The sequence below is a fragment of the Bipolaris oryzae genome (assembly GCF_000523455.1).
Source record: "Bipolaris oryzae ATCC 44560 unplaced genomic scaffold scaffold_117, whole genome shotgun sequence".
NCBI classification, from domain to species: domain Eukaryota; kingdom Fungi; phylum Ascomycota; class Dothideomycetes; order Pleosporales; family Pleosporaceae; genus Bipolaris; species Bipolaris oryzae.
The window spans coordinates 13,273-32,120 of NW_006911393.1; the positions used below are offsets into that span (position 1 = coordinate 13,273).

At 53.4% G+C, this 18,848-nt stretch overlaps 5 protein-coding genes across 5 annotated transcripts; 3 read left to right on the forward strand and 2 right to left on the reverse strand.

The window, feature by feature from the left end:
• Positions 1 to 512: 512 nt before the first annotated feature.
• COCMIDRAFT_7285 (uncharacterized protein) lies at positions 513 to 3,506 on the forward strand (the record flags this gene model as incomplete). The annotated part of the gene is made up of 1 exon (XM_007692023.1): positions 513 to 3,506. One exon carries the CDS (start codon positions 513 to 515, stop codon positions 3,504 to 3,506), a length of 2,994 nt encoding a protein of 997 aa, XP_007690213.1.
• A 174-nt stretch (positions 3,507 to 3,680) lies between these two features.
• Positions 3,681 to 5,228, reverse strand: COCMIDRAFT_38780 (uncharacterized protein; the record flags this gene model as incomplete). The annotated part of the gene is made up of 4 exons (XM_007692033.1): positions 3,681 to 4,679; positions 4,728 to 4,789; positions 4,840 to 5,024; positions 5,083 to 5,228. The coding sequence occupies 4 exons, from the start codon at positions 5,226 to 5,228 to the stop codon at positions 3,681 to 3,683; spliced, it is 1,392 nt and encodes a 463-aa protein (XP_007690223.1).
• Positions 5,229 to 5,618: 390 nt separating this feature from the next.
• COCMIDRAFT_28257 (uncharacterized protein) lies at positions 5,619 to 6,690 on the forward strand (the record flags this gene model as incomplete). The annotated part of the gene is made up of 2 exons (XM_007692030.1): positions 5,619 to 5,850; positions 5,912 to 6,690. The coding sequence occupies 2 exons, from the start codon at positions 5,619 to 5,621 to the stop codon at positions 6,688 to 6,690; spliced, it is 1,011 nt and encodes a 336-aa protein (XP_007690220.1).
• A 940-nt stretch (positions 6,691 to 7,630) lies between these two features.
• On the reverse strand, positions 7,631 to 10,520 carry COCMIDRAFT_38782 (uncharacterized protein; the record flags this gene model as incomplete). Its single annotated transcript, XM_007692034.1, has 3 exons — positions 7,631 to 10,057; positions 10,125 to 10,220; positions 10,281 to 10,520. The coding sequence occupies 3 exons, from the start codon at positions 10,518 to 10,520 to the stop codon at positions 7,631 to 7,633; spliced, it is 2,763 nt and encodes a 920-aa protein (XP_007690224.1).
• A 2,994-nt stretch (positions 10,521 to 13,514) lies between these two features.
• COCMIDRAFT_101341 (uncharacterized protein) lies at positions 13,515 to 18,514 on the forward strand (the record flags this gene model as incomplete). Its single annotated transcript, XM_007692043.1, has 2 exons — positions 13,515 to 16,629; positions 16,680 to 18,514. 2 exons carry the CDS (start codon positions 13,515 to 13,517, stop codon positions 18,512 to 18,514), a joined length of 4,950 nt encoding a protein of 1,649 aa, XP_007690233.1.
• Positions 18,515 to 18,848: the final 334 nt, after the last annotated feature.

The window sequence follows — 18,848 nt, forward strand, 5'->3', positions numbered from 1 at the left end:
TATTTTACTATACACAGAGCAACCAGGTGGTACTACCTGTGCAACGACAAATATCAGACGTCTAAGGAGTAAGTAGCACCTGTGTCCCGGGAGACGGGCGTATTGTAGGTGCATGCCAGACAATGATGTTCATGACGCCATGTTAGCTGCTTCTCGGATAGCAAAAGTCACTTGAGAGTGTTGTAGGTATGGGTAAGAAATGAGGGTGAAGGACAGCATCATTGGCACCCTAAACGCCAAGCGCCCAACACGTGATAGCGCGCTTTAGGTGCATGTTGCGTCATCAGCCATCACTGTCGCCTCCAGTACAGTCATGCACATCCAGTACAGTCATGCACATAACAGCGACTCCTCGTCACAGCAGTGCCAAGATCTAGTAGCGCATATGACAACACTTGCTGATTGAAATGGTGACACCCGTCATGAACACTCAACATTGTCTTCTCGATCTACCAAGCATACTATAACGACGCACACCACGGATCGCGCCAACCTGGCAGGCGACACCAGACATGGCAGGCGCTCGCGCGAGATCGCGCCAGACAGTTGAGTCGTCCACGCCAAGGAGGTCGGCGCGGAGAGGGAATAAGGCACGATCCGAGGAAGAGGTGCCAGCTGTGTTCCAGGACATGCTGCGCGAGGAAGAAGCATCCAAGGCTACCAGCGCTCATGAAGATGGCCCACCGCAAAAGAAGAGAAAGATAGCGCCACAGATCACGAGTCCACGTCCTGCCACTCTCCCCACACGGGTCTCGCCAGTGCCGCTCCGCGCACAAGCGCAAGCCACAGCTACAATTCAGCCAGTCACTGAAGAGCCTCAATACACCAGCGGACGGGTGCGACAGACCATCATCGATTCAGACGAGTCGGAAGACAGCGATATGGAGTGGGAAGATGCGCTGGCCGATGGCGACGATAGCGACGACGACGACGCTGCAGAGGGCCGGGATACCGCACCGCACATCGGGGACATCTCCATTGCCATTGGCGCCAAAAAGATAGACGGGAATAGTGGGAAGAGAAAAGTACGGCGGCGAGCAATAACGTCCGTTGAGAAAAAGCGCCGTTTGGATATTCACAAAATGCACGTCCTCTGTCTGCTTTACCATGTCCACTACAGAAACGCTTGGTGCAACGACAGAAGAGTTCAAAGCACCCTACGAAAAATTGTTTCCCCCAAAACACTGGCTAGCCTCATTCCAAATCCCGACCTCACACAGTATTCTGCATCCAAGCAGTTTATTGACGGGATGAATGATCTCAAGATGATGTGGTCCAAGCGATTCAACATTACCGCCCGGGGCATGCACAAGCCCCGATGGGTCGAGGTCGATGCCGCTATCCGTCCCTTCTCAGATTTTGACGATTTTGATACCCCTATGGATAAAGATGAATTTCGTACTGCGGCGCACATTTTGCGGGGGTCTCAGGATGTTGGTACGCAGTTGTTTTGCGCCCTTCTCCGTGCGATTGGCATAGAAGCTCGCCTTGTCTGTTCCCTGCAGCCTCTACCCTTTGCTTCTGCCGCTGAGCGCGCAACTCCGCAAAAGACGAATGTGCAGAAGAATACCATAGTAGTTGATCCGTATAACAAGCCACCAGAGCCAAGTCCTACAAAACCTACATCACAGGGGCCGCGGCCTAAGAAATTGTCCAGACTAGAGCGTATAATGGGCGAACGACATACAGTCCTGAACCATACTGGTGTGGCCCCTAAGAAACAAAAGGCATATCACACTCCGTATCCTGTATACTGGGTTGAAGTCTTGAATCCTGCATATCAGAAATGGGTACCAATCGACGTATTCTCTACATTCACGGTCAACCGCCCCGAGAAGTTGGAACCACCGCTTAACTTCCCCGACAACATTTTGGCTTATGCAATAGCATTCGAAGACGACTTTTCAGCGAGAGATGTCACACGACGGTACGCAAAGGCATACAATGCCAAGACGCGGAAATATCGTGTCAACAGTACACCTGGAGGGACCAAGTGGTGGCGACGAACTATAGACTTTTGGAAGCGTAGATATCCGCTTGACAGAGACCAAGTGGAAAATGCTACCTTGGCGCGCAAAGAAGCATTGGAGGGACTACCGAACAATGTTCAGGACTTCAAAGGACATCCCGTCTACGTACTTGAGCGGCATCTCAAGCACAACGAGGTCATTCACCCTCTGCATCAGGTTGGGAAGGTGAATTGTGGCAGTGCCATGAATCCCAAAATGGAGCCCGTCTATCGTCGTGTCAATGTACATACGGTCAGAACCGCAGACAAATGGTATCGCATGGGAAGAGATGTGAAACTTGGTGAACAACCCCTCAAGCGCGCGAAACCTAAGAGAGGGAGGAGGAGCTCCATTGATCCAGACATGGAAGGCGATGAGGAAGCAGACGAGGTTGGAGCTGGCCTCTTTGCTGAGTTCCAAACCGAACTCTATGTACCACCTCCTGTTGTCCGAGGCCGCGTTCCACGCAATGTCTACGGCAACCTTGACTTGTACGTTCCTTCAATGTGCCCACCAGGCGGTGTGCATATTCGACATAAGCTGGCGTCCAAAGCAGCACGTATAGTTGGCGTCGACTTTGCAGATGCCATCACTGGGTTCTCTTTCAAAGGTCGCCATGGCACTGCAATCGTGCAGGGTGTAGTAGTTGCGCAAGAATACGCTGAGGCGGTACAAAGCGTTATTGAGGGGATGGAGTACCAGCAAGAAGAAGCAGAGGCGGCAGCACGCAGAACCGAATCGCTTCGACTGTGGCGACGCTTCTTCCTTGGTCTGCGCATTGCCGCGCGCGTCAACGCGATTGAAATCGACGGTGAGAAAGGCCCAACTATTGACGTGCAGGACGAGATCAGTAAAGAAGATCGAGAGCTGGCTGCCCAGGAAATGGCAGGTGGATTCTTTCCTGATGATGGCACGGCTGCCGAGCCCTCGGGCAGTGGGTATCAACCACGACATGAAGAGGATACCGGCGGCGGATTCCTACCAGACAGCAACGACGCCGGTTTTGACGACAATGGCGGTGGCGGCTCCATGGTAGATGAGGATGAAGCTGCACCGCCCACTACTCTGAACCGCCACCAAAGTTTCGAAAGTTCCATTCTAGACGCACAACCACTTCTGCCCCCGCGTCCATGTAGTTGCGATGAAGTCTACTCTTCCGACGATGCTACCGACGAGGGTGGAGACTGGGAACAACTAGAAGCTGGACCTTCTACGAGTGCTGGAAGTGGTAGTGCGATACCCGCGCACGTTAATCATCCTGGAAAAGAGAAAGTTGTAGTGGTAATCGACGAGTCTGTTTCGAAGGACTCTACAGACCGGGAAAATGCAACGACATCGGAACATGCAACGAATGAGTCGAAAGATACAGAGGACGCAGAGATCAAGTCCCCTCCAGCACAAGCGCCTTCATCTTCGCCGTCTGAAACCGGGTCGCTCATGTTGGAGGATCCCGAGGATGAAGATGCAGATCCGGATTGGTTAGTCGACGTAACTTGACATTTTGATTTAATCATTTTGGATAACCTAAAGTTTTGATCTATTTCCATCACCATATTCTCGCCATTTACGTACGAAAATAGTTGGTTGAATAATGATATCTTTTGTTCATCATGGCCCCACTCTATCCATCCCTTCACAAATAATAACCCTCCATCTAATCTATCCAATGCATCACTTCCTCTTCAGCATATCCTCCAACCCCCCAATCCCACCTTCAAACCCCTCAAGATCATACTCCTTGGGATACCTCTCGAGCACATCCTTCAACTCCTCGGCATGCGCCCTCTGCTCCTCCGTCAAGTTCTCCCAAACACCCTCAAATGCATTCCGAATCGAGGGCTTCTTCTCCTTCTCCGCCTCTTCAAACGCGCGTAGGACTTCCTTGCGCATCGCACTCCTCACCTCCTTTTCTTTATCTTCATCCCACAGTTCGCGGCTCTCCAGCCACTTTCTCAGCCGTGTGATGGGATTGTCGCGGCGTTTCCAGTCCTCGACTTCAACGCGCTGGCGGTACGCGAATGAGTCGTCCGAGGTACTGTGGTGGCCGACGCGGTAGGCCATCATTTCGATGAGGACGGGCTGGCCGCCGTCTTGGAGGGCGAGGCGCCGTGCGTGCGAGGTGGCGCGGCGTACGGCGAAGATGTCGTTGCCGTCGACGCGGAGGGTCGCGATGCCGTAGCCTGCGCCGCGAGAGGCGATGCCGTCGCCCCGGTACTGGTCGGAGGTTGGGGTGGAGATGGCGTATCCGTTGTTGCGGCAGATGAAGATGCAGGGAACCTGGCGGGTCGCGGCGATGTTGAGAGCGGCGTGGAAATCGCCTTCGCTGGCGGCGCCCTCGCCAAAGTAGCAAACTGCGACCCGGGGTTCTGTGTCTGGGTTCTGGATGTTTTGCATTTTCAGTGCGTAGGCGGCGCCGGCGGCATGTGGGATTTGGGTTGCGAGAGTGGAGCTGATGGTGTGGATGTTAAGTTCTTTGCTGCCGTAGTGAACGGGCATGTTGCGGCCCAGACCATTGTCCTTGGAGTTTGCGAAGAGTTGGTTCATGAAGGAGGAGAGGGTAAAGCCGCGTTGAAGGTAGACGCCCGATTCGCGGTATTGGCAGAAGATGACGTCGGAGGGGGAGAGGGCGCTGGCTGAGCCGATGGCAATGCCTTCTTCGCCGGCAGAGACCTTGAACTGTTAGTATGTAGTTGCTTGTAGGTATATGGTATGAATCACCATGTAGAATGATAATCTGCCCTGCCGTTGTGCTTCAAACATGAGAAGATCCATTATGCTCACTGTGCCATGTCAGCCGCAAGCCCAAGACCAGGGTATCCATTCCACTGACGCTTAACCATGTTCTTATACAGTGACAATGCCTCTTCATCCGAAGTCTCGACACCGACCTCCTTGTTTATTATCTCTCCGTACTGGTCCATGACGCGGTAGGTGGAAATGGCCTTTGTCTTTGACGGATGCATAAACTCCATGGTGTTTGTGAATTCGCTGTTCAAGGCACCAGGAAACAGTACTCTGTAGCATTTCATCAGTCTCTTCTATTGCAGTATGTCCCATCCGTTCTCAAACTCACCTTTCAGCCGTGGGCGTCGAAGCAACACCCCGACATGTTGTCTGCCACGGCGGACCTGTCGGCCTGATAGACGCATTGCTAGGACGAGCACTCAGGCTCAGCAGCCTCTGAAGTTGTAATCTCCGCGAAATATAGCGGAAAGACATTTTGGAATTATGCTACATCATGGAATATGCGGGGGAAGGTGGTATATCAAGCTGGGGAAGTGCGGGCGGCAAGCGTCGGCGTAAAGTGGACGTCTAGAATGCGTTACCGCGGCCAAACTTCCACGGCAACCACCGCTCCCATGGCGAACGGTCCAAGCTACCGCTGCATACAATTGCATTTGCATTATAACTAGACTAGACTACTCTCGTGTACCTGTACCATATTCGTACTAATGTGTTGATGTGCATCACACGGGCGCTAGTAAGAGGGCCGCCCACCCCGGCTATGCGCGTGTCATAGCGCATCGAACGAAAGTCGAGATTGCCAAGGCCGCATCTTCTTTTGCTACAACCATCCAACCACCCACAATCCCCCAATTAGCCCGAGCGATGCAGGCTTCACGGCAGCAGATAGGACGTCAATTGCTCTCCGGGCAGCGGAGGCCAGCAGTAGGAGAAGCATACCGCTGTTTCTCTTGCTCAACCAGACAAGCACGACCTCAACACCCATCATCATCCCCGCCACCACCACCTCCTCCTCCACCAAGGTCCCCGCAAGATGCACCGCAAACAACGCACTTTGGCTTTGAAACAATTGCCGAGGCCCTCAAGGAGCAACGAGGTAAATCCGCCCACTTCCCTTCCCCCCATATCCAAACCTCCCAAACTAACCCCGCAAATAGTCGCATCCGTCTTCTCCTCCGTAGCCTCCTCGTACGACTCAATGAACGACTTCATGTCCCTCGGCATCCACCGCCTCTGGAAAGACCACTTCGTGCGGAATCTAAACCCAGGACGGAACCCTCTCCTCTCCCCCTCCTCTACTCCTGCGGACCAAGGCATGAACATCCTCGACATCGCCGGCGGCACCGGCGACATCGCCTTCCGCCTCCTCGACCACGCCTCGCACATAAACCACGACGCGCACACGCGCGTCACCGTCGCAGACATCAACCCAGACATGCTCGCCGAAGGCAAAAAGCGCTCGTTGGCAACCCCCTACGCGCGCTCCCCGCGCCTCGCATTCGTCGAAGCCAACGCAGAGGATCTGCACATGATCCCCGACGCCTCGGTCGACCTCTACACCGTCGCCTTCGGCATCCGCAACTTCACGCACAAAGACGTTGCCCTGCGCGAGGCGTACAGAGTCCTAAAGCCCGGCGGCGTCTTCGCCTGCCTCGAGTTCAGCAAGGTGCAGAATCCCCTCTTCGATGCCGTCTACCAGCGCTGGAGCTTCGGTGCTATTCCCCTCATTGGTCAGCTCGTCGCCGGCGATAGGGATAGCTATCAGTATCTGGTCGAGAGCATTGCAAAGTTCCCCTCCCAGGACGAGTTTAGTGCCATGATTAGGGACGCGGGGTTTTTGGTGCCCGGCAAGGGCTGGGAGGATTTGACAAATGGCATTGCGGCGATACATAAGGGGGTTAAGCCTGTTGGGGGGACGAAGAAGAAGAAGGTGTAAGGATTATGTTTTTTTTGTTTGACTACTATTAGATGGATATCTTTGTATGATTACTGTCATATCTTATATTTTTTAAAAAAAAAGCAAAAATTCTTAATGGCACATAGATATATCACTCACACTCTTTTAAGATTCTACAAACAATGACAATATGAGTGGAGTAACAACATGTTCATTCATTAGCCAGAGGACGATGTACCGACTTGACCAAGTTATATCAGCTAATAACCAGCCTATATATATAAATATATATATATATAAAACTGTGCCCCATCCTCAACCCCAAACCCCAAATATTCCCAAGAAGAAGAAGAAGAAGAAGAAGCAGAAAAAAAAAGCCAACCCCGAACCCCGAATCCCCTAAGAAAACACCTATTTCGCCCACCCTTTGTGCATCAAAGCGTATTTGTAATCTACAAAAACGAACAAACTGTGTGAGTGTATGTGAACTTTGAGATTCCCCAATTTCCCCACCTCCCTGGCCATCCCATATATTTCAGAAAGAAAAGCTAGATGCGCAAAGCCTCCCTCCGCAACCATGATTGGAAGAGAGAGAAAGAGAGAAGAGAAAGAAAAAAACGCCGGGTCCATCCAGCCCCAGGCTAAGATAGCCATGTGTAAGTTACTCAATCTGAGATAGATGAAGAGAAAAGAGAAAGAGAAAAAAAACAAAGTGGTGAGAGAAGTAGAAGAAAGTTCCAAAAAAAACTATACAAATTTAACACTCCATCGTATACGGAACCGCGCTCAAAAAAGGTAAAATGAAGAAGAGAGGAGGGAAAGAGAAGTAAAAGAAAAATGAACCCTTTAGGGTTTAAAACTGATTATGACAACGCCGCCTCGAAAACAAAAAAACAATGTAATAATATAGTCAAAGAAGAATCAATCAAAGTACTTTGTTGGAATGTCGCATCGAGCTTTTCTTTTCTTTACTTTTTTTTTAGCGGAAATAGGATGCGCGTTTGCTTGCGCTGCCAGTGCTGAGCCTGCCTCTTGCTTCCTCCAGACTACGCCGGGAACCGCCAGCTCCAATTTCGCTCATCTGGAACAGCAGTGGTTCATCGTCGTCCACGTTGGCTGCAGCGCGACTGTTAAAGTTGTAGCGACTTTGCCGCTCAGTTGAGCTTGTGCCACCGGTACTGAGACTTGTCGAAGAGCTATGTGAGAAGAATCCGGATCTGTCTCGGGGACCAGCCTGGGGGCCACGCTTGGCAGCAATGTTTGACGTAGAGGCAGGTCGGGGCAAGTCTTCGCGAGAGTCGGTATCAGTATTTTGGTTGTTGCGATTGGCCAGCATCTCGGTTTGTGCAAACAGCCCGCTAGAGGTGAGACCGGCGCTGGTGAGGCGATGCAAATCATTCGCCCGGTCAACCTCTTCTGACGGCAGACTGGCTGAACGCACACCGAACACGTCTGGTTCATCATCAGGCAGAGTGCGACCCTGTTGAGCTACCGAACTCGACCTGCGAGTGTAATGCCAAGGGCGGGGCGAGGTGGGAATGGCGATGCCGTTGCCATTTTGTTCTTCGTTCTCGCTTTGCTCTTCCACATGAACTGGATCGTGGTCGTGTGACCTTCTGTTAGGTCGACTCCGGCTTCGTGTAGGCTGATCGTATTCAATAATGCTATTGGCACTCAGGCGAGACGGGATGGCGGGCGTATGAGGAGTATGAGGCGAAATAGGTTTGCCAGGTGATGATGCTGTCGAGACCGAAGTGCCGGCAATCATTGCAGGCACGCTGGACAGATGGCGGCTTGAAGAGGACGATGAGCGATGAAGCATGGTTGAGGAGGAAACTGACTCGGCAAGGCCTGTATGAGACTCTCTCATGCGCTGATACTTGGATAACTGAGCAGTCGTCTTGTGCATCGTGGCTGTCTTGGCGGCATGGTCGCTGCGAGTAAAGCTCTTGAGGTCCTTCTTTGATTCCAGAAGTTTGAGAAAGTCGGAAATGTTCTCGTCGTCTGTCCTGACCTCTCCCGAGCTGCCACCGGCACCCTCGTTCAGGGTATCGGAACCCCGTTGTACTGATGATGATGGACTGGCCTTTCCACTGCTGAGGTTGTCATCTTCCAGCTTGCTACCACCACCAGAGGAAAACTTGCTCCTCCTGTGGCCAAAGCTGCTGCTATAGCGGCTGATGGGTGCAGGCTTTGGTGAACTAGATGCAGACGAGGTGATGGCGGCCTCGTTGGGCAATGAAGGTGCTCGGAGAGCAGCCTGTGGAAGAGCATTTATCGAGGTGCGGTTGCGTGGTTGATGGAGCGGACTGGGCGTGACGTTTCGGCCTAAGGAGCTGCCCGGTCGTCCCAAGGAGCTGGTGGGCGAACCAGGAATTCCGCCTCCTGGTGCTGGCGACGAGGAGAGCGAGCCGGCTTTGAATGGCTGGAAGGAGACGGATGTTCGTCGCTGATGTAGAGGTGTGTCGACCGAGCGTAGGGAGGACTTGGAGCCTTGGGCGATGCGATGGTTTGGTGGCAATTTCTGTGGAGGCGACTCTGTGGGTGACGACGACGGCATATCTCGAACTGCGCGCAAGGCTGAGATTGGGCTGGTGCCTGTAGGTGGGCCGACTTGGTGAAATGTCGAAAGGCTGCCATACGCTTGACCAACGTCGGGAGTCTCTTGGGCATTCATTTTATCCACGGGGAGCGAGCCAGGCATCTGGCGGGCCTTTTGCTCAAAGTAAGTATCGTCCAAGCCCATGAATTGTGAGCTCAAAAGCGATTCCGAGTTTTCCACGGTGAACTCGCAATTGGCGCGATATTCCACGGTCACACACAAAGGGCCGACTGGGGAGTTTGTAGGCTCAATGTTTTGGACCTCTGTAATTTCGTCTGGGTTTTGGTTGGGGTAGAGAGGCAGTCGCAGAGTGTCGACATGCGGGCTCCGGAAGTCTCCATTGGATATGCGGTAGTTGAGTTTCAACGAGGGAGTAGTGGCGGGCTGTTTGGCGAGAAGCTTGTTGTATCTGAATGCTGGCATAAAGCGAAGGGAGGCAAAGAGCGATCGGAAAGTGACAACGGCTTTTTTGTAAACGTTGGGGAGCGGGTCATTGAGTTCTGACGGCTGTACCGAGCTCTTATCTCCGACGTGCACTCTCCAGCGCTCGAGCACCACCTGCGTAGGCTTGGCAGCACGACTTGAATATGCAGAGGCGGCGTCGGCAGAGTTGAGGGCAGTGGCAACATCCCATTTCTTCCCATCGTCGTCCTGTATGGCAAGGGACTGTGTGTGTCCGAGAGCTTGTATGTCTAGGTAGATGTCGATGCAGAGGGACGGGTGTTGGCCGGCCATGGCGTCCATGACTTTCCAGTCGGTCAGCTGGCGCTGGAGGGCATCGCTATCGGGGAGAACAACATTGAACTGGGAGGGCGTTAGTGTATGGGGCGAGTGGCGGGGAGGGAGAGGGAGAGAGAGAGGCGTAGCATACCCATTTGTTCTGCTTCAAGTTGCCATCCTTGTTGTACCCTGGGGGTAGGACTACTCGCGAGGATATGACGGCAAGAGCTACCTTTGTGAAGAAGTTCTGCGTGAGAGAAAGTCAGCATAGGTACAAAGGACATGGTGTAGGGGCAAGGCTAGGTACCTGGATGACTTGGTTGACCTTGTGGTAGTGCTTCTGGTCGGACTGGGCAGGGTGGTCCCCTCCTCGCGACATCATTTCGCCCTCGGACTCGTCGGCGGCTCGGTCAGAGTAAGGAGGGGTTGTTGAGTAGTTGTGCATGTCCATGGAGGTATGCCGCTGGTTGTTTGTTCGCGTGGGGTTGGTCTGGAGGTTGCTGGCGGGTGAGGCTGTCCTGGGCGAGGGGCGCGAGTAGGGATTCATGGCGGCAGCCTCGAGCAGGCGGGTACCAGAGAACAGAGAGAGGACTTCAGGCGACGAGGCTGAGAGTCGGGGTGCAGGTGGGTGAGGTAGGACGGTTATCGTTGCGGCGGAAACAGGCGAGCATGGATGCGCGTAGCCATCACGAGTTCAGGCAGTGTCAGGTTGGCGCCGGGACAGTCAGAAGTGTCTCTCAGGAGACTGGAGCACGCGGGGTACTTGTGGACGCAGGCAGGCTTGCAGGCAGACAGGCAGAAAGGCGGGTGGCTCAGGCAGCAGCCATGATGTAGAGCGACAAGAGTGGGCGAGCGAGGGTTGTTGGGGTGTGTGTGTGTGTGTGTGTGTGTGCTGGCTCGGGCGAACTTGGAGCTGAGCACCTGGTTGGGACAGGCGAAGGGCGGCGATGCGATGCGCTGCGATGCACCACCACGACACGGCCAAGGTGCGAGTGCGAGTGGGAGAAAAGGGCAGGCAGGTGACGGCGATGATGCTTAGTAGGCGGGGGGGAAGGTTTTTGGTCAGTGGTCAGGGCAGTCGGGGAGTCAAGCAGTCACGCGGCGAAGGTGGAATGACGAGCGAAGGCGAGAAAGAGAGTAAGTAGAGCTAAGCTAAGTAAGCTCAAGATAAAGCTATCGGAAGCTGCAGGAAGGGCAGCGTGCAGGCATAGGCAGCGCAACAACGGATGAGTTGAAACGAAAGCGTCAAAGAAAGGCAGGCAAATGCGAATGGGGAGCTGAGGATTAGCAGGCTTGGCCCCGGTCTGGGGTAATCCGGCATGGTTCTGTCTTTGGCTCTGGCTCTGGCTCTGGCTCTGGCTCTGGCTCTGGCTCTGCTGCTGTTTGTCCAGCCTGGGTATGGATGGCTTCATCTGCATCGGCGCTGTGCTGTGCTGTGCTGTGCTGTGCCTTGGGTGTGGCTCTGGCTCTGGCTCTGGCTCTGGCTCTGCTGCTGTTTGTCCAGCCTGGGTATGGATGGCTTCATCTGCATCGGCGCTGTGCTGTGCTGTGCTGTGCTGTGCCTTGGGTGTGGGTGAGGTGCTCGAGGACGCTAGTGACGCTCACGTACAGCTGCTGCATGGCTCCGAATCGGGATGCAGCTGATCGCGCCCCATCTTATCGGCCTGCGACGAATGCGAATGTGAATGCCCACATGTACATACGTATGTCCTGGTCCCGTCTAGTTAGCCCTCGCTACCTATCTATCTGCTGCTACCTTGGTAATTTGGTAATTCACCTCTTTATCAAACCCGCCATCATCACATGGTCTTGTCTGTCGGCCATGCCTTGTCCCGGCCAGCGGCACACAACCGCAGCACGCCATCTTCCATCATAGCCCGCTCCCATCCCTCCATCGTCTCTAGTCATGCAGCTGCGTGTGCCGCCTCACGATCTGACCGGTCGCACAAGATGGCCGGCTTGTCTGGGCCTAATCTGTATACACCCGTCGTCGTCGGTCAGTTGCGGCGAGGCACCAGCGACAAGTGACGAGTCGCTCGCTGCCAGCAGTCGAGTGCATATGCGTGGCGAGCCATGGCATCCATCCATATCGCCATCCCTCCCTCCCTCTGTCCTTCCATCTCGTCATCCACTGCCTGTTGCTTTTGCTATCGATACGCGGCTTGGCGCTTCACTCAACAACAACAACAACAGCAACAACCACCACCACCACCACCACCGCCCACCACTACCTTCTCCATCCTCCCCCTCCCCCTCCCCCTCCCCTCTACCCATGCATCCCACACCCAAGGAACCCAAGGCGCTGAGCACCCACATGTTTCTGCATCTCCACAACCTCGCTTGGTCTCGTCCATTGCTTTTATGTCGTGAACCCCTGGCTGGTCGGCACCGTCCAAAGTCTGCCCTAGCCTACCACAGTACCTCGCAGCACCCTGGCCAAGTTCACCCTGCCAACTGCTTCTAGCTCCCTTCTGCACTCTGCCCCGAACCCGACTACAACCAAGCTGCCGCATGTAGCTGCTTCACCGCCTGCCACTGTGGAGCGAAGCGTGCCCTGTATATATTCTTCGTGTCGTCACCCTCGCATGCCTGACTGCTGCTGGTGTTGCTGGTGCTACTATTGCTGCTATCCCCTCAAGTTCACCATCCCCTCCCCTCCCCTCCCCTCCCCTCCCCTCCCCTGTCCTGTCCTGTCGCCATGTCTGCCACCCGAGGTCGGAGGGTCTGGTGACGCCAAAGCCATTGCCGCATACACGGTAATCGCTCTTTGCGGTCGACGCTCCATGCAACGTCGACCTCCGACAGCAGCTTGTGGAGGAGAGGCCATCTCCTATTGGTCAGTCCCTGGTGACCTGCCGTAGAGACATGCCCGCCGCCCGCCCGCCATGCACTTCACAAACCACAGTGTCTTTGCGACTTGCTTCTATAACTCATCTCCTTCGCCTCCCTTCTCCAACTAACTAGCCTAGCCATTCGCAAAGTAGAGAGTGCTCCCATCTGACTCATCCATCTTCGCCGTTCGCGTCATTTCGACTCATCGTCCTTCTCGCTATCGCCTCGGTAGTTTCGTCATCGATACCATCGCTCTAGCACCGTCCTATCTTCCCACACCCAATTCGCACCCCGCCACCCGCGCCCTGCCTTTTGCCCCCAACGCATTCGCGCCCGCCTAGCAATACTATCGCGCCGTTGAACATACTCTGTGCTCCTCCGCTACCCGTCTACTACACATACTACCCAGAAATCACCAACCCCTTCACGACGAATTGCCACCTCACCCCTTCTCTCCGTGCGCCCACCAACCACCACCACCGCCCCTTCTCTACGCCCTACGCACTCCACACCTCCGAACCCTCTACGAAAATTAGACTTGGTCGCATACATTGAACCAAGTAGTCGCCTTCGGCAACCCCCCCCCCCACTCCTCCCCGAGTCGTCCACAGCTTTACAGCAAGCACCTTTAAATACACTTTGACCCAACGAGGTTGAGGCCAGGTGCTACTTGTAAAAGCTTCGGATTACTCTTTCCTCCAAACAGCACATGAGCGGCTATCTCTGGAAATACTTTTTCGAAGATGATGTCGACAGCTTTCGGCATGTCCTCGCAACTCCCACGCATACCAACCGGCCGGCAGCACAGAAAAGCCTGAGTGGATGGCAGGCGGGCGCATCTCCTGCCCCTATAAATGGCAGTCCTGGTAGCTACAATGCTTCTCCTATGACAGCTGCAAAGGCTCGGAGGACGGGCATGGGCGCAGCCGCTAGCTTGAGTCGCTTTGACATCAACAGTCGCGATGCCGCAGGAATGACGATACTGCATCATGCCGCCTCATCCGTGGCCGACACTGCCGTCGATTTTGCACAAGCACTGTTAGAGCACCCCTGGACAGACTTGTACATCCAAGACGCCGAAAACGGTTGGACTGCCCTCCATAGAGCCTTTTACTTTGGCAACATTGCCATTGCACGCCTGATCTTGAACAGAGATGCGCAAGATATCTTAGGCCAGGGCTCTAGCGGGTTTAACCAGCATGCTCGCGGACTTGTCAAGATCAAGGACAAGGAGGGATATGGCCCCTTGGACTTATTCTCCATGACTATTAAAGACCGGACTTTACGCCCGGAAGAGTGTCCCATCCTCGATTCAGATTCGGACGATGAATTGGCTCATGGAGACAGCGGTGACGTGGATGACGAAATGCGCAAGAGGCTGATTGCTCCGCCCGTCTCGCTTGATGGCGATGAAGTGTACACGTTTGGCAGCAACAAAAACGTAACTCTTGGTTTCGGAGATGAAGATGACCGACAATTCCCTGAACGCATCACTTTGCGCAGGCCAGATCACCTTCTGCAACGCTTCTACAAGGAACACCTTGACCGGCAAAACCAACATTTTGCAGCCATGGGCATCCCAACTCAGGATTCAAGCTTCCAACCGCGCAGTACAGTAGATTTGCCCATACACATTCGAAACACTCCAATAGTCATTCAAGATGTTCGAATGTCCAAGTTGCACACCGCTGTACTAACAGCAGATCCGGTTTCTAATCTATACATGTGTGGCCATGGCCCGGGTGGCCGATTGGGCACAGGCAACGAAACCACGAGATATCAATTTACCTGTATTGAAACTGGTGGGTTGGGACAAAAGCATGTTGCCGCCATCGCTCTGGGGCAAAATCATACCTTGGCAATTACAGAAGAAGGCGAAGTCTTCTCATGGGGCAACAATGCTTACGGGCAACTTGGTTATACACTGCCCAAGCCAGCCGTGAAAGACGATGACCCAATCTCGACCATACCACGACAGATCTTTGGACCGCTCAAGCGCGAAATCGTCACAGGCATCGCCGCATCGCGCATACATTCAGTTGTCCACACGGCCACCTCCCTGTATACATTTGGCAAAAACGAAGGTCAGCTGGGGATTGTCGACTCAGACGCTCGATCTTTGGGAATGCAGGTCATCCCTCGGAAGATTGCCGCTGCACTCTTCTCCAGCCCCATTCATTCGGTCTCGGCCATCGACGGTGCAACAATATGTCTCTTGGAGAATCGCGAAGTCTGGGTTTTTGCAAACTACGGCTACGCAAAAGTCAGCTTTCCCTTGGATGGGTTCACAAGCAACTTCCTCAAAGAAAGTTGGTTAACCACAAAGTATGACACTGCACCCAACAAAATCAGCAAAATCACTTCAGGAGGAGACACCATATGTGCACTGTCCACCTCAGGTGAAGTCTTTACTGTCGCCGTCAGTCGACGCTCCGAATCCTCGCAAGACTCCAGTACCTCTACAACAAATCCTAAACAGATCAGGGGAGCACTCTCTGCGCCATTCCGTATTTGGTCGTCTAAGAAGAGTCACATGGCAGCAAGGGATGTGGATGTAGACCAGGACGGATCCATCATACTGACGACCGAAGTTGGCAGCGTCTGGAGACGCACAAAAAGAGCGACTATCAAAAACGCGGCAGTCACAGCTGCTGTAGAAAGCAAACCAAAAGACTACAAGTTCCAGCGGGTTTCAGGTCTTACTCGGGTTACTGCTGTCCGGGCTTCTGCTTTTGGGGCGTACGCCGCGATACGCAAGGATTGCGATGTCACGCGGACCCAAATAGGCGTCGATGAAGCCAGCCTTTGGGAGAACTTCTCTCCTTTGCTGGCTTTCCACGAGTTGACAAACTATGAAGAGACATCGGACGATGAGGAGCCTACACCAAGGTTTTGGACGAGGGGCGCAGACGCACAAGGCCTTCGCAAGCGAGTTCTCAAGTCAAAAGATCTGGAAACCGAGACAACAGAGGTCGTGCAACGTTCGTTGGCAGCATCCGACCGCTCTTATAACATGGAGATAGGATCTACTTTGTCTGATGTCCGCATCCCTGTACATGAGTTTATCCTGGCCGGACGTAGTCGCATCTTGCGGGACGCTCTACTTGACTTTCGTGTCAAAGACTCTGACTACACCATTCCGGACTTTTTGACTATCAAGAAGGAGAATAAAAAGCTTGTCTTGGTATTCCAAGGTATCGACTTCTTGACCGTTTTCAACTTGGTCCTGTATGCCTACACCGACTCAGTTGTCGATTTCTGGAACGCCACTCGGCACTATCCTACCATGGCACACCGATATCGCGCTGTGCGGACCGAACTGATGAGGGTTGCCCTACGTCTGGAAATGCGACAGCTTGAACCTGCTGTGCGACAGATGGTACATCCGCGAAAGTCTTTGCATGTGGATATGGAATTGGCAATCAAAGACCAATCCTTCTTCGAGAGTGGCGATGTCATTGTCGATCTTGCAGACGGTGAAATGCTACTACATTCCGATGTCATCTGCCAGCGCTGTCCCTTTTTCGAAGGTCTATTCAGAGGACGCGCTGGTGGTCAATGGCTTGCAGGAAGACAGAACGAGGAGTCTTCTCTGATCCACATCGACTTGACTCATGTCGAGACGCGTCTCTTTGAGCTTGTGGTGCGCCACTTGTACACAGACGCTGGCGAAGAGATTTTTGCGAATGTTACAAGCGAAGATCTCAACGACTTGCTGGCCCTCGATGAACTGCTCGACCATGTCATGGACGTCATGTCTGTTGCTAATGAGCTCATGTTGGACCGTCTCTCGCAGATCTGCCAGAGACTGATTGGTCGTTATGGTATGTTGACACTTTACAACTATTGCGCATCATCACTAATCTCGTCACAGTCAACGCTCGTAATGTTTGTTCTCTTCTCACAGCAGTGGCACCAAGCTCGGTGGCAGAGTTCAAGGATGCCGCTCTTGAATACGTATGCCTCAGTCTGGAAGCGGTCATGCAAAATGGCTCTCTGGACGAACTGGACGAGGACTTGTTGCTAGAACTCAACCAGGTCGCTCATGAGAATCAGCTTGCCTACCTGCCATTTGCACGAAGTGGGCGGGCTGAAGCGCTTTTGTTCGATCGATACCCGGAGCTTGCTGAAAGGATAGAGCGAGGAAAGCGTGCCAAGATTGATGCAATAGTGCTGTCGAACAAATATGCGGAGAACGAGAATATGCCAAGCTCCTTTAGAGCACAGAGTCTGGAAGAGGTGGCGGCCTCACCTCTCCGCCAGCGCAACAAAAGGCGGGTGTCCAAGGAAATCAAGAGTCCCGCGTTGGCTCCCACGCTCCAGGGCAAGTCTTCTGCTCCAGATTTGATGTTTGAAATGTCCGATGGAGAGGAAGAAACCGACATGCCCAAGAAAATCAAGCCTCCACGCTTTACGGAAGAGGGCGAGGTCGAGAGAGGGGTTGAAACACCCATTGGTTCCCTCGAGTCGCCCTGGGGATCTGTTCAAAAGCCAAGCCGGCCATTACTGCAAAGTTTTGTAAGAGACGGAGACATACCTCTCAAATCTGTTAGTCCTTTGCCACCACCTGCCATCAAGGATACAAGGCCACCTGATCAACCTTGGGGCACTGCACCACTTGCAGGCCCCAAGCTTGACCTCAAAGACATAATGGCCCAGGATTCCTCAGCTACTCCTTCGAATCTATCGCTCGGATTCTCTCGAGGGGAGAATGAACGCATTACCAAGGCCGCACATACAAAACTTTCTCAAAAGGAACGCAAGCGCCTTCAACAGGCTCAGCAACTCGGCACACCAATCGAGAAAACACCGCCTGCGCCACCAGCTGTATCGCCATGGCAGGCTGCTGCGCATCGGAAGCCAAGTGCCTCCCCAGCTATATCTCCGGTAACACAACCACAGCCTAAGCCTTCGCCACAGCCTCCACGTGCCTCCAGCACACCTCAGCTGACCATGCGCCAAACCGTTGCTAACAAGGGAGGGAACTCCAAGCAAAAAGAAAAGCGTAACGCATCCCAAAGTCAAGAGAAGCCCGACAGTGCATCTCCTTCAAAGACCCGTCCCGCAGCTTCCGAGCGAGGAATGTCGGTTTCAACAGACCCTATTCCCACACCTCGATCTGTGCGCCACATCCCCCTGCCCCAACACTCTCCGACCTCACCCAGTCAGCACCTTAGCATGATGGAGATCTTATCACTCCAAGAGGCTGAAAAGACCTCAATACGCGATGCAGCCGCGAAGCGTAGTCTCCAAGAGATCCAGCAGGAGCAAGAGTTCCAGCAGTGGTGGGATCAAGAAAGCAGGCGCGTCATCGAAGAGGAAGAGCAGACAAAGCGCCTCATCGAGCGATACTCCAAAGCTGCCGGCCAGGGTCGAGGCAAGGGAAGGAATCCAAAGGGATCCAAGGCAAAAGGACAGGAAAAGAAAGATGGCGGCGAAGACACCCTACGCGGCAGCAAGGGAAAGAAGGAATCAAAACCCGGTCCTACTCGTCCTCCCCCTGCTTCTGTCAGCGAAACTCCGCAACCCAAGCCCCCCGCAAAACAAGACGGTGCCACCCGGGGCGGCCGAGGAAGAATCGGCCGAGGCGGCGGGCGCGGTGGTGCTAGAGGCGGACGCGCTGCTCAAGGAATACCAAGAGATAGTAGTGCCGCACAGCAAGGACCAGTTGCTGCTGCAGCGGCGGCGGTGGCGGCGTCGCAGTCTTGAATTTCGGGGAAACGCTATTTTTATGTATATATGTAGAATTTTTGAGTATATTTGAAGAAAAAAATGAATATATTTGTTGTTGTTGCAATATCATTTATCAAAGAACGTGTAGGAAAATAAAAAGTCCACTTTATTGAATCTGAATGGTTTGTTTCTTCTTGTCTTTTCAAAGTGCAAAATAGCTTAATTGAACACTAATCACATCACATCACTTCACTTCACATCACAGTCTCGAAATCTTCCACACACACATACACACACACACACATTCAAAGTACAAGCAAGTACTGATTTCATTTTTTGTTTTTATCTTTCAAACAAACAAAAAAAGAAA